General features: G+C 45.8%; 1 protein-coding gene across 1 annotated transcript in view; it reads left to right on the forward strand.

The window, feature by feature from the left end:
• The window catches only part of ITGA9 (integrin subunit alpha 9), a 360,880-nt gene that overhangs the window by 267,373 nt on the left and 78,342 nt on the right, over positions 1-15,165 (forward strand). The window contains exons 19-20 of the mRNA XM_055558670.1: positions 7,297-7,383; positions 10,954-11,033. Of these exons, the coding sequence (XP_055414645.1) occupies positions 7,297-7,383; positions 10,954-11,033 (167 nt within the window). The remainder of the gene's footprint in view (positions 1-7,296; positions 7,384-10,953; positions 11,034-15,165) is intronic.

The raw sequence follows: 15,165 nt of genomic DNA on the forward strand, positions 1-15,165 counted from the left end.
TTAAGAAAAAGTTACTTGTCTCTGTTTAACAGAAAGAAAAACTTCCTGGATGAAAATCAAATACTTTGATTACTTCTTAAACCTTAGAAGACACATATTTCTGGTTTGTTCACTTTGGGCTTTTCAGTTAGAGCTGTTAGATTTATTTATTTGTTTGTTTAGATTCTTGTTTGTTTTCCCATCATCCCCAAAAGGGGAAGGCATCAGCATTTGGGAAGGTGTTCTGGTTTGTCGTTATCTTGGAAAATAAAAAGATTTGCTCTTCAGAGTTAGTGTAATGCACAGGAGGGGCATGTTACAGGACTAAGACAGCTTATTCAAGTCATTTCTAATTTGTATTCTTTTTTTAATGCAAGAAAATTTTTACTTGTTTTAAAGCATCCTGAGGGCCAAGAGGACTGTTTGGGAGGAGCCTCCTGTGTCTCCACTTTGATCAGAAAATTGCGCCTCCTGGGACAGCTGACTTCCCACCGCCTGTGATGGGGACGGGGTTTATTCAAAGTGCACGCTCCAAATTCAATACTCCTTAGCTTCCCAGGGGCATTTGGCTTTAACAGTTATGTGGTTCATCTGTCTCAAACATTTGTTTTGACTTTAGCTCCTGCTTGCTTCAATTTTTTTAAGCTTGGAAAGAACAAACCCAGGATAGTCTGGGCCGTCGCTTCCAAACAGGGGTTTAGACAAATTTTTAAAACGGACTTGCTTTGTAGTAGTTGCCTTGGCCCGTTCCTCCAAAACCCCCACGTGTGTGGGTAATCACCTCTGTTCTCTCAGGCTGTTAGTTGCCAAACCTCATCCGGCAGGAGGCCTGTAACCACTGCCCCAGCCTTGCCAGGCCATCAGCCATGACTGGCATATGTCCTGGCATCTTGTGTGCTTCAGGTTCCTTAAAGGCCACGCTTGGCTTATTGCGTTTGTACTCCCCACCTGCTCAGGCTTAGTTTCTGTGGGTTCTTCAGGGGAAGGAGGAGAGGGACCTTGTCTGTGCCTTGCTTGGTATCCCCCACCTTGGGTCCCCTCTGGCCCATTCTTACATTGGCAGCTAGAAAAGCCTGGGCAAGCGCTGTAACTTCTCTGTGTTCCAGTTTCCTCCTTGTAACATGGGCATAAGAGGAGCTGCCTGGCATGTAATAAGCTAGTTCTGAGGTGGGCCGTCTGTGAACTCCGTCTTCACGACCATCAGCACTGGCAGGCCAGCACCAGTCCCATAGCCTATAGTGCACAGTGAAATCACTCAGTCGTGTCCAACTCTCTACAACCCCATGGACTCCAGGAGGTAGCCCACCAGGCTCCTCCGTCCATGGGATTTCCCAGACAAGAATACTGGAGTGGGTTCCATTTCCTTCTCCAGATGATCTTCCTGACCCAGGGATCGAACCCGGGTCTCCTGCATTGCAGGCAGACGCTTTACCATCTGAGCCCCTAGTCCTATAAGGCCTGTGCTAAGGCTTCACTTCACAGGTGAGAAAGTAGAGGCTTGTAGAAAGGCTAGCTCATTTGCCTGACAACACACAGCTGTTACATATCTGAGCCAGTCATCAAAATTGGGACACTGTTGCCAAAGCCTGTGCATTTTCTATGCTGCAAGTCCAGGTGCTTTACTCCATGGGAGGAATTCCATGGGCCCTGTCCCAGAGGATTTCCCTCTGGGAATAGCACTGTTTTTTCTGGTGAGACTCAGGCTGACTCATCCTTGAGTTGAGCCAATAGAGTATTTCCTGGGAATAAACTCTTTCTATTAACTCACTGGGCCAGGTTATTGAGAACCCCTTCTCACCTTGAATTCTCAGTTAGAGAATTTGGGATCAAGTGCTTTCAAAATTCACCTGAATTCTCTATTAACTGAGTTAACACAGAGCTTACCAGCTCACATGGGGTCACACCTCACGTGTCTGGAAGAAAGGAAAGAGGTCTCAGAAGAACACCAAACTTCAGTCATAGAACATGAAGGGTCATCTCAGTTTGACAATCCCACAAGAAAGTGGCAAATGGGAAGTTAAACTTCACACCCGCCCTGGCGCCCAGCATAAGCTCTGACCAGATTTGCGGATTTACTACTCGCACAGGGCACCGTGTTGGTGGTCAGAGAAAACCGAGGCTCCAGAATAGAGTCAAATCCTGTGTGATTGGGAAAAAGGAGCCTGAAGGCCAAGGAGGCTCACTAACTTCATGATCTGATTCTTCCTGCCAACCACCCCGCACATTACAAACAGGGCTGGAGCCTGGCTCCACTGGCCAAGCTCCCGGGGGCCAGGGCGGCCGAGGTATGTCTGGAAAAGAGAGGGTTTTTGCCAAGACAAGCATCTCCCATGCCAGGCAGACCAGCAAATAAGCTACCTCTTGCAGCCCCTTCATCTGAATCCCTGAGGAGCCAAGGCCTGTTCAAGTATTAAGTGCAAACTCAGAAACTACGGAGTGCCCAGTCCTGAGAATACAGAAACAAACGTTCACAAACTGAGTATGCGTTTATCTTGTGTTCTAAAAAAATATTAATTGATGTTTCTCTGACCCTGAGAGTAATGGGTCTTATTAAAAAAGAAAAAGAAAAATTTAAACTGAATCGATCTCCAGGGAGAAACCTTGATAGCATTTTATGGGATTGGGTGTCCCTGCAAGCCAACGAAAAGTGGGGACTAGGAAAAAGACTAGTTTTGTGAATCTTCTTAAAATAGGGTCCAAAACTTGATAGTAAAAATTTTTAAGTTTTGATTGAGATTTTCCTTGAAAGATAAAACTGAAGATTGTGAAAATAAGTTTATGTTATTCTACACTTAACAGCTCTTGTAACAGGGTAATTACAGTAGTCAAAGATTTCTTAGACCCAAGGCAAAGGCTTATTTGCTTTAGTAGCATCTTTAAAATAGAAGTGCATTAATTTCTGAAACAGAAGAAGTAACTGAGTGCTGGGTAGGCAGCTTTTGGTTTTTGTTTTAAAATATTTATTTATTTGGCTGTGCCACGGCTTAGTTGCAGCATGTGGGATGTAGTTCTCTGACCAGGGGTTGAACCCAGGCCCCTGCATTGGGAGCGTGGGGTCTTTTAGCCACTGGACCACCAGGGGAGTCCCTAGATAGGCAGCTTTTGGATATAACTATTCCTGTTATATCATAAGGTAACATTCTTTACTTCCTATTTTGCCATTTTTTTGTTTTTTGTTTTTTTCAGGACAATCACAAAAAGGTTGTTTTTATGATAGTATATTTTCCCCAAAGGCTTCTCTTGATCTTTTCATTTTAAATCCTTATCTTCTGAAATATCTTAAAGTGTTATCATCCAAGGATAATTTTGACTTCTTTAACTGTTAAGTAACTCCATCAGATCCAGATAGATCAGAGACTTTTAAGTGGTTTGGGCAGTTTCTGTGCATCACTTTAGTTGATTTCATGAAAGCCTGCAGCTTTGCAACAAGGGTTCAGTAGATTTCAGTGCATTTGAATTGAGTAATCAGATTCTACACTGTCTGGCAATCAGGGACAAAGGGTAGACAGTTCCCTGGTCCACATTCCCCATTAGCTGAGAGCTCTTCATCATAAGTCTTGCAATAGTGCTGAAGGTGAAGTTCTCAAATGTGAGCAATGGTTGGGGCATGAAAGGAGTCAGAGCCAAGGAGAAGTGTGGTCCCTAGAATCTCATCATGTACCTCCTGGGCAGAGGTAATAAGCATTCTCTCCCCAACTAGATCACTATTCCTGATGCTGTCTGAAACCAGGCTTAGTTTAGCCATATCACCCCAAATACATTTTTTAAATTTCCCTGAGACTTCTTGTGCCTACAGGGTACCTGCCTGACTACAGGGAAGGGACTGGGGGTGGGGGTGGGGGTGCGGGTCTGGTACTTGGCTTCATAATGACCCTGTTTTTTAAGTTCATGGCCCAGGCTGCTCTGGATAAAACCAGAGCAAAGGAGGTGCTGATGGGCTTTAAAGTGAAATGCTTCCCTAATGGGGGCAGCTATATAACCTGCAGTTAGAAAGTCTTCCTTTGGTTGGTATGAATTTGAACAACATTCATTAGCACATGGGGGTTCCCCTTCTGTTGCCTCTCCCCACCTGGGAACAGATGCCCAGCACTTCCCAGAAGCTTTTGGTACCAGCAGCCTTATCTGTAAAGAGTATTGTTTGAGGTCAGGTTCGCTGAAGCAGAATCTGAGATGGGGATTCCTGTGCAAGTGATTTAGTACAGAAATGCTCTTGGGAGAAGAGGAATAAGGGAGCAGCCTAGGGCAGAGGACACGGGCAAACAGGGATGTGCTCTCAGCCTGTTGCAGCAGGGCTCTGGAATATGAATCTCACAGCACAGCTGGTCTCACCTTGAGGCAAAGGGGTGGCCTTCTGCACCCCTGTTGATCATAGGCTGCAGAGGAAGGATGTTATAACCTCTCAGGCAAAGCAGTTCCCATTCAACCAGGGACTGGAAGCCATCCAGTAAAGGGGTTCTGGGTGCAGTACCTGCACCATCTACATGCAGAAGCCCATGCTCTGAGGGTGGGAGGGGGAAGAGTTGGCTCTTTCCCTAATTGCTGCAGTGGAGAGTGGAGAATAGAATTAAAACCTTTCAGTCAAGAGGACTTACATAGCCACGGGAGGGCTGGGCTGGTGCTGGCAGGCACAGAAGGGTAATCCATGACATTCCTCCCTGTGACACCATTTAAGAGTGTTTGAGTCATGACTATATGCTGAGCACTCTCCTTCCTACAGAAATCTTTGGTTTTCGCTCTTTTTGCTTATTCTCCACCTCAATATCCAACTGGAATTTTCATTTCTGTTAGACTGAGTAGGTGGAAGAGAGACTTGGAATAAGGCAATAAATGCTGGACTAATGTTATTTTCTTGCATCTTTGGAATTAACAAAAATAAGGTAGTTCAGCAACTCTCAGGTAATCAGAAGCAGTGTTAGATCAAAGCCAAGTAAATGGAGGGCTCCTCTGTTCCAGAGTAATTCAGACCTGTATCCTCAGTGCTGATCATGGGAATCCATGCTTGGGGTTCATTCCAAATCCTGTTCCATGTCCATATTATATATGCCAACTTATCGCCCATTAGTGTTGGGGCAAGATGGGAGAAGAAAACCATGGAGGAATAGCTGAGGAAAGGTGTTCCTGATAGTGGAAACAACTTAGACAAAAGGTGTGAAAATGATACCAAGAAAAGGGTATTTGTAGAACAGTGATGTATGTACTCAGAAAGGTAGGGGCCAAATGGATGCCAGAGTTCAGATTTTGAGCTTTATTCTGTTCACAATAGAGAAAGGCATTTTAAGAAGATTCCTTAAGCAGCCTGTAGAATGGACCAGAGAATGGGGAGCTCATAGCAATGGTTCCCAAATCGTTGTGGAGCAGGACGCTTGCTGTATCACCTAACCTGTATTGAAAGTGCTTATCTCAGGCCCCACAGTCTCAGAGTCTACTCAGTTACCTACTCAGACCACTGGGTGTGGCCCACGAATCTGTATTTTTAAAGAATGTTCCCAAAGCAGTTCTAACACAGGAGGGCCCAAGCCCACTGCATGAGAAATGCTGACTAAGGACACGGAGAACCATCAGAAAACTTTAAAATCACTGAGGTCAGTAATCCCCATTGGATATCTAGACCGGATACTGAAAGATAAGCTTTCGTTTCCTTTTACATTTATATATCTCCTATCTTTTGCTTCTTTTTATTTTAGGTTGTTTTGTTGCTATTTTATAAATAAAAGTTTTATTGATATTTAGAAAATGGACAAAAGTACATAAATCATTAAGCGAATTTTCATAATGAACAAACCCCAGCACCTCAAGAACTCCCTTCCACTTAGTTAGTGTTAGTCACTCAGTCGTGCCCAACTCTTTGCGACCCCATGGATTGCAGCCCACCAGGCTCCTCTGTCCGTGAGATTTTCCAGGCAAGGATACTGGAGTGGGTTGCCACTTCCTTCCTCAGGGGATCTTCCCAACCCAGGGATCGAACCTGGGTCTCCTGCACTGCAGGCAGATTCTTCACTGACTGAGCTACAAGGGGAGCACTTATTACCTTCCACTTACTGCCTCCCAACTGCTATCTTGACTTCTAACCTCACAGATGAGTTTTTTTTTTTTTCATTTCCACTTTTTTGTTTGATAATCTTGATAACACATTAGTATAATCATATGCTGTGTAACCTGTAACTAAGTAGGTATTTTATGGTAAGCACTCACATTTTTTTCCCTCACTGGACATACAGTGAAAATTTTTATTGCACCCATCTGCCTGGGAATCTTGGTCTGAGCTGAAAGGTGCTGTTCTCGGCAATGGGAGGAGGAAGCATGGGTGGCATTTCAGAGCAAGAGTCCACACAAGTTGGTTCCTTTTGGTGCCATTGTGGTGTTGGCTGTGCTCAGTCCTTCTAGAAACCCAGGCCTTTCAAAGGGGAAGGAGACAGGTTTTAGAGTCAGCCTAGAATGACCTTGGGGAAGTCACATAGCCTCATTGAACTCCAGCGCCCCAGTTTCTAGACATTCAGCCAGTGCTACTTTTATCCTGTGCCTTCTCCTTTTCCAGAATCTGCAAACATTCTGTGTCCCCTCAGAAGTCTTGATTAGGCCTCAGTGACTCAGAGAGGCCCTATGGGTTATGAAGAGCCTCCTGCTTTCTTTTGACCTTGATTGTAAACCATGCGTCCAGATGGAAAGATGGCAGCTCTCCACAGCGCCTCTCCTGGCTTCCTCGTGCCTCAGTCTGTAGAGTCCAGCCCAGGCTGGCTACTCTTGGAACTCCCTCCTTGCCCTTGCACCCAGCCCCAACTCTGGCAAGGCTTGCTGGGGAGACAGCTCAGCCCTCACTGATTCAGACTGTGAAAAGAATCCCTGTGTTTTCCCTGGTGTGATTTTCTTAGCATTTGTCTTTCCTCAGATAAGATCTTGAGAGGCAGGATTAGGGTGTGGGCATAGGATAAAAGGGGTCAGGAAGGTAACTTGAATGCCTTTTAATCCAAACCTAAGGAGACATCCAGCTCACAAATGGGCTGGCCCATTTCACTGGGAGAACATCAGGGTTCAGAACCAAAGGGTTGGTTAAGAATGAAGAGTGGTTTTGTCCTCTGCACTTGTCTTCCCAGGAACCTCTGGCAAAGGAGTGGGGAGGTGTGCAGTCAGAGGAGGACCAGGAACTTGGCCTGGCGGGGGGTTCTCATTCCAGTGCAGCCAACCAACAGTGACCGTTGTCTGAGAACTTTCCAAAAGAAGAACCATGTCTGCTAAAGTCTGGATTTGCCTCCCTAGGGCTCCTTCCACACACCTGTCTTGATGCATCCAGCCCATCTGTTGATGCTTTTTGTCTTTCAGGAGGAAATGGGCATTTCCTGTGAACTGCTAGAATTGGACTTCCTCAAATGCAGTGTGGGATTTCCTTTCATGAGGTCAAAGTCAAAGGTAAGGGACAGGGACCGGACGCTTCCTTGGCAGCAGCCTCCAGCCCATCCCATCAGCCACTGACTCTGCCAACTGCCTCCCTGAGGTTTCCTCCACGACCCCTGCCTCCCACAGCAACTGGAGTGGCCAGCCAAGTCCTGCCTGGGCACAGCCAGCCACATGAATGACCATAGCTAAGTCTACTCCAGGTTAGCCGTGGACATGTGGTCTTTCCCCTTGGTCCACATGATGTACCTCAAATGTGAGACACACACAATGGCCTTTGTATGTTGTTGAGCACCATCTGGTTGGCCTGACATATTTTTTCTGGGACATCGCATGCCACTTTGAGTTCCTGAGACCACTTTGGAGAAGATGTGGTCCTGGCTAGTGATCTATAGTCCGGGCTGCCACTCCTCTGGGCACTCACAATTTTTTTTGAAGAGACCTCTTAAAATTCTTAAAACATACATAATCGTTTATTCAGAAGAATTCAGGAAATTACAGTCATTTTGGCATTTATAAGGAGCTAAATTTTCTAAGCTCAAACAATAATATGGTTTAGCTGATTTGGAGATTCATGGAGCATTCTAGTATGTGACATCATTTTAAAAAGGTGCAAACATGTAGAAGATGCGATTTTTGGAGGCAAAACTAGACCCTAAAAGACCAGGCAGATCTGCCTTTGAAAATGGAGGCTGTTTTCCCTGCTGTGATTTGAAGGAAATTTTGTGTTCCTTTGTCTACCTTTTTCCTCCACTTAAAAAAGAAAGTTTAATCCTTTTCTCCTGCCTATATCATGAAATTGGGTCATTTTAATATCTAAGGCTTTTTGTTCCTAATGTATACTAGCTGTTTTACAAACCAGTTGTTAGAACATTCTTGTAGGAAGGTTTGCTCATTTCTTAGCAAATCTCTTGAACCCCTCAGTCTCGTTGAATGTACCCAGTCCAATCTACAGTGGTTGTTATCTCTGTGATTCCTCAGCCCTTTTCTGGCTCTGATCTTCATTCTGTTCACATTCATCCCAGGAGAAGGGAAACCTCAAGAGGTGGCTTAGAAAAAGCTGGCAGAATTCGGGTCAAGTCCCATGAGATCCCAGGTAGGGTTAAGATGTAGGAGAAGGACCCTGAGCCCTAGGCATCATTGTCTATAGTAAAATATATGCCCCCCCATACACACACACAAATATAATTGAAATCTTTTGAGCAACAGGGAACAGACTTAATTGAAACACTTTAAAAGTAGCCATCTTGTTGTAAAATTCAGCCTCCTTCCCAAACCTAGGGTGCATCTTGCTAGTTTTAAAGATACTTTGAAAGGATATCGCAGATGCTTCCCTGGTGGCTCAGTGGTACAGAATCTGCCTGCCAGTGCAGGAGACACAGGATATGTGGATTTGATCCCTGGGTTGGGAAGATCCCCTAGAGAAGGAAATGGCAAACCACTCTAGTATTCTTTCCTAGAGAATTCCATGGACAAAAGAGCCTGGTGGGCTACAGTCTGTGGGGTCTCAAAAGAGTTGAACACAACTTAGCCACTAAGCAATAACAATTTCATAGATGGATCCAGGATTGATCATTTCCCATGAAAAAAAAAAAGGTGAATAAATGAATATAATAAAAATAAAGCAGTCCTGACTTCTGGGGCCTAAATTTCATTAGAATTCATTAGCTCTCAAAATAGTCATTGAGCCAACAGAAGAATGGATGTTGAATGTTGGACTTTTTTTTCCAACTTGGTAATGTCACTGCCTTCCTCCCACATACAGAAGTGAACACCTGTAGCAAGGCTGAACCTGGAGGCAGGAGGTCTGGGAATGAGTCCTTGGAGAAAGCCCAAGAAGCAACCCAACAGGGATGGGGCTCCCTCTATCCACAGCTTGGCTTGTCCTTCCCTTTCCCTTAGACCTGTGAGTTGTCTGACTTCCGACCATCTGCTAAGCCTCATGACCACATTATCTGCTTACTTTGCTGGCCATATATTTCAGTCTCTCACAACCAGCCTGCCTGGTTCCTGACTTTCTGCTCTCCCAGGCTGCTGGCTCTCGTTGGCCTCATGCCCAAGTCTTTTGCCTTTCACCTTACTTTTATCGTTAGAGCGTTTAATTCAGATCTCCTGCTGGGTCAAACTCTTTGCTGAGACAAGACCCCTGACTTTCCCATCATTTGTGTTTTCCAGCTCTGTTTCCTGTTCTGTTTCCACTCCCCAGCCTCACTGTAAGCTGACAGGTCTCACCACAACAGAAAGTCTAGAAAGGGATGTCCAGTGTCCACTCTAGTTGTGGTCCAACATTCATTACTTTCAGGTAGTGGTCAGTTCAGTAGAATCTAGTTTGCAGATTTAGACCATTGCCTAGAATTCTTCATAAAGGAACCCAAATATTTAGATATTAAATAAGTCATGCTGAAGCTGAAACTCCAATACTTTGGCCACCTCATGCAAAGAGTTGACTCATTGGAAAAGACCCTGATGCTGGGAGGGATTGGGGGCAGGAGGAGAAGGGAACAACAGAGGATGAGATGGCTGGATGGCATCACCGACTCGATGGATGTGAGTTTGAGTGGACTCCAGGAGTTGGTGATGGACAGGGAGGCCTCGCGTGTTACGTGCGATTCATGGGGTCGCAAAGAGTCAGACATGACTGAGAACTGAACTGAACTGAGACTCCCAAAACTTGATGGAATTTAAGGATCATTTTGTCCACCCTCTTCTTTTTTATTGAAATGCAGAGATCAAGTATCTGGCCAAGATCACACAGTTTGTGGTGGAGCCTGGCTCTATAAGCCCCACCCAAGCAGTCCTCCCCCATTCCCACACTTGCCCGATGTGAAGACAGTGAAAACCATTTGCTTGAGAAGGTGCTCCCCAAATCAGAGGATGGTCACTACTGGCAGCACCTGAGATGCTTTTAGGTGATGCGTGGACACAGCGCTAAACAGCATTGACTGACAATGAGAAAGCTACTACCTTTTCAATGCTCTTTCAATCCTAACCTTTTGCAGGTGGAAGTCTCCAGTAGTGCTGCAATGTCTCTATCACTTGTTTATCTCCCTTTTATCAAAACAGAGCAGACCTTAGGCTCAGAGCCTTCAGCAGGCAACAGAATTCAACATCACTTTGTTTTCATTATTTCTTTTTATGATGACCTCCTCTTTATGGCAAGTGATCCTGGATTCCCATCTGTGATAGTGATATAAATTCTTCTCTTTAAAATAGTCTTTAAATAGAAAGAGTGAGGCAGTAAAAATACAAAGTACTTATCACAGGTGATATGATAAGCAGATGTGGCAAAAATTGGGATGATGGTGTGTGAGTGAAATTTAGGAAGTCCTGGTTTAAGAGTTCAAGCATATTGCTTCCTAACGAGAACCTCAGTTGCTAAAAAGGACAACATGCCTCTCGCCAGAGTGGGCTCTGGGCTGGTTTTTATTGCTAAAGTTGTATCTCTGGCCCAACCATCAGAAAGAGATGCATAAACCATAAAGCTTATCGTGCAAATGAGCATCCAGAGGTCATAAACTGCAGAAGACTGTAGCATTTAAGTTTGGAATGCTGGCTAGCGCCAAATGTCACTTTCTTTTCCCATAGTATGAATTCAGCGTGATCTTTGATACAAGCCACCTGTCTGGGGAAGAGGAAGTTCTCAGCTTCATCGTTACTGCTCAGAGGTAAGAGGGATTTAAATTTTTTTTCCAAGATGAGAGATTTATGGGACCAAGCAAGGTCATGCCCTGGTCATGCTTTGATGATGATGCCTGAACAGACTCTGAGGAGGAAGGAACAGCTCAGTGATAAAGCCCCAAATGACTGCATGGAATTGGGTCTCTTAGGGATGGTGCTTGTCTCCTTCTGCTTGTGCAGACACCAGGTCAGACGGAGCTGGGAAAAACTGGGGATCGTCCAGTCAGAGGTAACGATTTTACAACTGAGGAGAGACTGGCCCGGAGAGGTCAGGATTCTAGCCCAAGCCCATGTGTTTGGAACCATTCACAGATGCCCTCTGTGGGTGCGCTGTGGTCAGTCACTTCTCGTGGTATGTGGTCAGTGTGCTCTAGCATCCCTTGATGCAGGGACAGGGCACCTGCAGCCTGAGGTCCCGGCCGAGCCTGTTGGTGGAGGCTCCCAAAAGATGGTCCCCAAGAGAGAGCTTGTCCTAGGAACCAGGTGGACAGATAGAGAAGGGCACTGTGCAGTAGGGATGTCCTCCCTCAGGACTGCGCTCCTGCCTCTCACACACCAGTGTGGCCAGGGGTGCCTGGGAGGGACTTAAGGCTAATAAACTGCCCACACAAGCCAGAATCCACACTTGCCTCGAAGTACTACCATCTGAGTAGGGCTTGACTGGGATGGAAGGAGAAGTATTTAGGTGGGTGAATAGGGAGACACAAGCTTTGATTGTATAGATTGGATAGGCAACCTTTTTACTTGAATTTTAATTTAGAAATGATTTTAAACTTAACATAAATGTTGTGAAGGATAGTACAAGGAATTCCCATACACCCTTTCTACAGATTCACTCAAGCTTGACACTCTGCCTCTTTTATTTTGTTATTCTCTTTCTGTGTATGGTTTTTTTCCCCTTAATCATCTAAAAGTAAGTTGCAGACATCATGCCTCTTTACTCATGAGTACTTTCACGTGTACTTCCTAAGAATGAGGCCGTTCTCTTAAATAACCCTGGTATAGTTATTTAGGAGCTGTAACTCTGATGCAATGCTGTTATCTAATCTCTAGCCCACTTTCTAATTATCCCAAGAATGACTGTGTAGCCATTATTATACTGGTCCAGAGTCTGAATAAGGATCAGGCATTCGATTATCATGTTTTTTTCTCTAGTTGCCTTAATCTTCAAACCAAAATGTCATGCCAAGAGGCCTAGGTCCATCCCAGAGGTGGTCTGGAGATCTGAACCAAACACTCAGAAGGGCAAGATCAGGCAAAATGCACAAAAAAGAAAGGTGGTGAGATAACAAGATCAGGAATCTCATGACTAAGGGAGGCCGGGAAAATGGAAGGCCAGGCACTGGTGAGCAGACCACAAAACCAGCGGCTACAAGTCAACCAGGCCAAGGCAGTCACACAGCCACAGGTTAGCGTGCAGCCGGGCCTGGAGGCCCACAGGATCTGGGGTGCAGAGCAAGGCAATGGACTGAGTTTTGTGAAACTCAGGCTCCTCCCCCAACCACACGGTCATCTCTGAAATGAAGGTGCGCAACCCAGGCCTTCCTCCAAGGAGGACAGCACCCTCGAGCACTGAGAAAGAGCTCCTGGTCCCACATTCTGACTTAAGAAAGAAGGTCATCTCCCAGACTCTGTACACAAGCCCCATCATGCAGGATAACAGGCAGCTCAGCTGGGCATCTGACCCCCGTATGCCGTGCCTGGTTAATAAGCAAGGAGTCCAGCTCTGGACCACTCCTTCTCAACCCTGTGTGTGTCCATCAAGTTTAAAGCACCAAGTGGGAGCTGAGAAGGGAGCAGGGATGAGTGAGAGAGAGTCTTCCATCTCAAACCACGTCAAGAAGGGGTTGGTCCAGAGATGGAGGCAGATGCAGAACAGCCCAGGGCAGGCACCACCCCTCATTCTACAAAACCTTTGAGCACTTACTCCAACTAGCCACTGTGTCAGACAAGGGTAGATACAGCAGGGACCAAAGTTGGTAAAAATCCCTGCTCTTGGGGAGCAGTGTGCTGGCTGCAGGGGTTGGATCATGAACAAATGAACATAAATTTCAGAGGGAGACGGCAGCATTATGATTCATCCATCAAGTACGGTGCACTCATTGGCAAGCGTAAAGCAACTTCATTTTCATCCCTACTCTCTTTAAGCCCACTTGGCAAGGGTTGTTCATTTCTGGTTCTCGGAGACAGTCTAGGACAGTCCCATGGGTTCATAGCTCACTCTTGGTTAATAGTCCTATAGTCACTTCAAGCCTCAAAATAACTCATTAATCCATAATCAAAGTGTCTTGTCCCAGTAATCAAAACTTGATTGCAGCTTAAGGCTTCCTCCCCTCCCCAAGGCAAGGCTGGAGGAGGGTAGCCTTTCTGTGGGTTGTCTAGCTTTCCTCCAGTGGTGCTTCTGCTGGCCCTCCTGCTTTTCCTGAGAGCCCTCCAGGCTCACAGCCGGGGTTGTGAGAGGTCAAAGGGAAACAAGAAAGGTTTTACTAAACAGGCAGTGCTGTGAGCAGTCAGTCTGGGTGTCTTGAGTTGACTCTTCTCCTTTGGAGACCCTCCCCTTGTCCACCCCCCAACTGGGGATGCTCACCTGTGCTTCCCCCCTCATTACATCCTCCAACCTCAGCCTCTAGGCAGCTGGAGATGCCTTCAGCTCCTGCTGCCAAGACTGTACCCAGGGCCAGGACCAAAGGTGACCTCACACTGACTCTCACATTCAGATCCCACTCAGGAGTCTCACCCCTGACAGTCTCTAGAAAGGCAGGCGATCTTGTGGGGTCAGGAGAGGAAAGCCAGCAACCCCTTCCCCTTATGTTTCTGGGGCCTGCGTCTGACTGTCCTGAAGAGGGTCCCTAAAACTTGACTTAAAAGGCAGTCACCCTCCTGACTATGGACCGCTTTCTCCAAAATCTGTCTCTAAGAATCCTCCTCTCCCAACTCCATTACATCCGTGATGTTACAGCTTGGATTTTTGCCACCAGACATAGTAAATCTTGAGTTAGTGCTTTCCTCTGAATTTTGGCATCTATTGTACCTCAGCCAAAACTTGAACTTTAACATGCTGTCATGCTCACCCCAGCATGAGTGGTTCTTGAATTTTCACTAAAACATCAATTACCCAAAGATTAGACTAATATTCTTCCCGAGTGCTAAATCTTTCAACGTCACCCGCAGTTCTATCTTGCCTCTTTCTATTAATGGCTTTGCCCCCAAAGCCTGAAGTCTCTGTGCGTTTGGGAAGCTTAGGTCAGGCCCCAACAAATACTGTATAAGCCAACAGCAGACAGCAGAGGCACTGGTAGGGCTTTGTTTTTTCGCTGGAGGCCTTGCTAGTCTCAATGTTATTTAAAACTCACAGAATTAAGGTTAATTTTCCCTTTGGAACAACTGTGAAGCATACATTTTCAGAGCCCCTCAATCTCCCACCACCCTAGCATATTTTTGCTTTTAATGCCACTTTCCCAATTTTGGGAGGTGGGGGGGGGGGGCGCGTTTTCTTTAATATTTTAGAGAATGTTCTTTCTTCTAAAAATGAGAGCACAGCACATCACAGTGGTTGTTTGACCCTCCTTACCGTGTATTGTCATACCCAGCATTCACTCCAGAGGTGATGACTTTCTGGCCTTTAGTTCAGCACTAGTGGGACAAACACTAATTATATTCTATATATTGTAATAGGCTATGCAAAGCAGATGGAAATGAGAACCAAAGTGGATGTTAAAATATAGCCCAGCAGTCACCCAGACCCTGCACAACGTTCCAGTGCAGTTTGTCAGGGTAGTACTGCCACAGGAGTAGTATAGCATTTCTAATTACAATTGGCTGGGCTTGCGAGCTTTGAAATTATGCAAGACACGATTATTTTTTATTCACACTATTTTCACGATCACGTCGTTCATGGTTGTGATCTAACAGAGATACATGCAAAGCACAGAGGAGGTAGACTTTGTTCCCATTGCTAGAATCCAGAAGGGCTTCACTGGGGTGGAGGCATTTGAACGGAGGACTCTGTTTTCAGGCTGAAGAAGCCCAAGTGAGGATGTGCATGGCGCAGCCTGCTCTGTCACCCCCATGTGGCGGGTGGGCATTGGAGTGTGGTGGAGATTCCTGACCATCTTAGAG

The sequence above is a fragment of the Bubalus kerabau genome, chromosome 20, assembly GCF_029407905.1.
Source record: "Bubalus kerabau isolate K-KA32 ecotype Philippines breed swamp buffalo chromosome 20, PCC_UOA_SB_1v2, whole genome shotgun sequence".
Classification (NCBI taxonomy): Eukaryota; Metazoa; Chordata; class Mammalia; order Artiodactyla; family Bovidae; genus Bubalus; species Bubalus kerabau.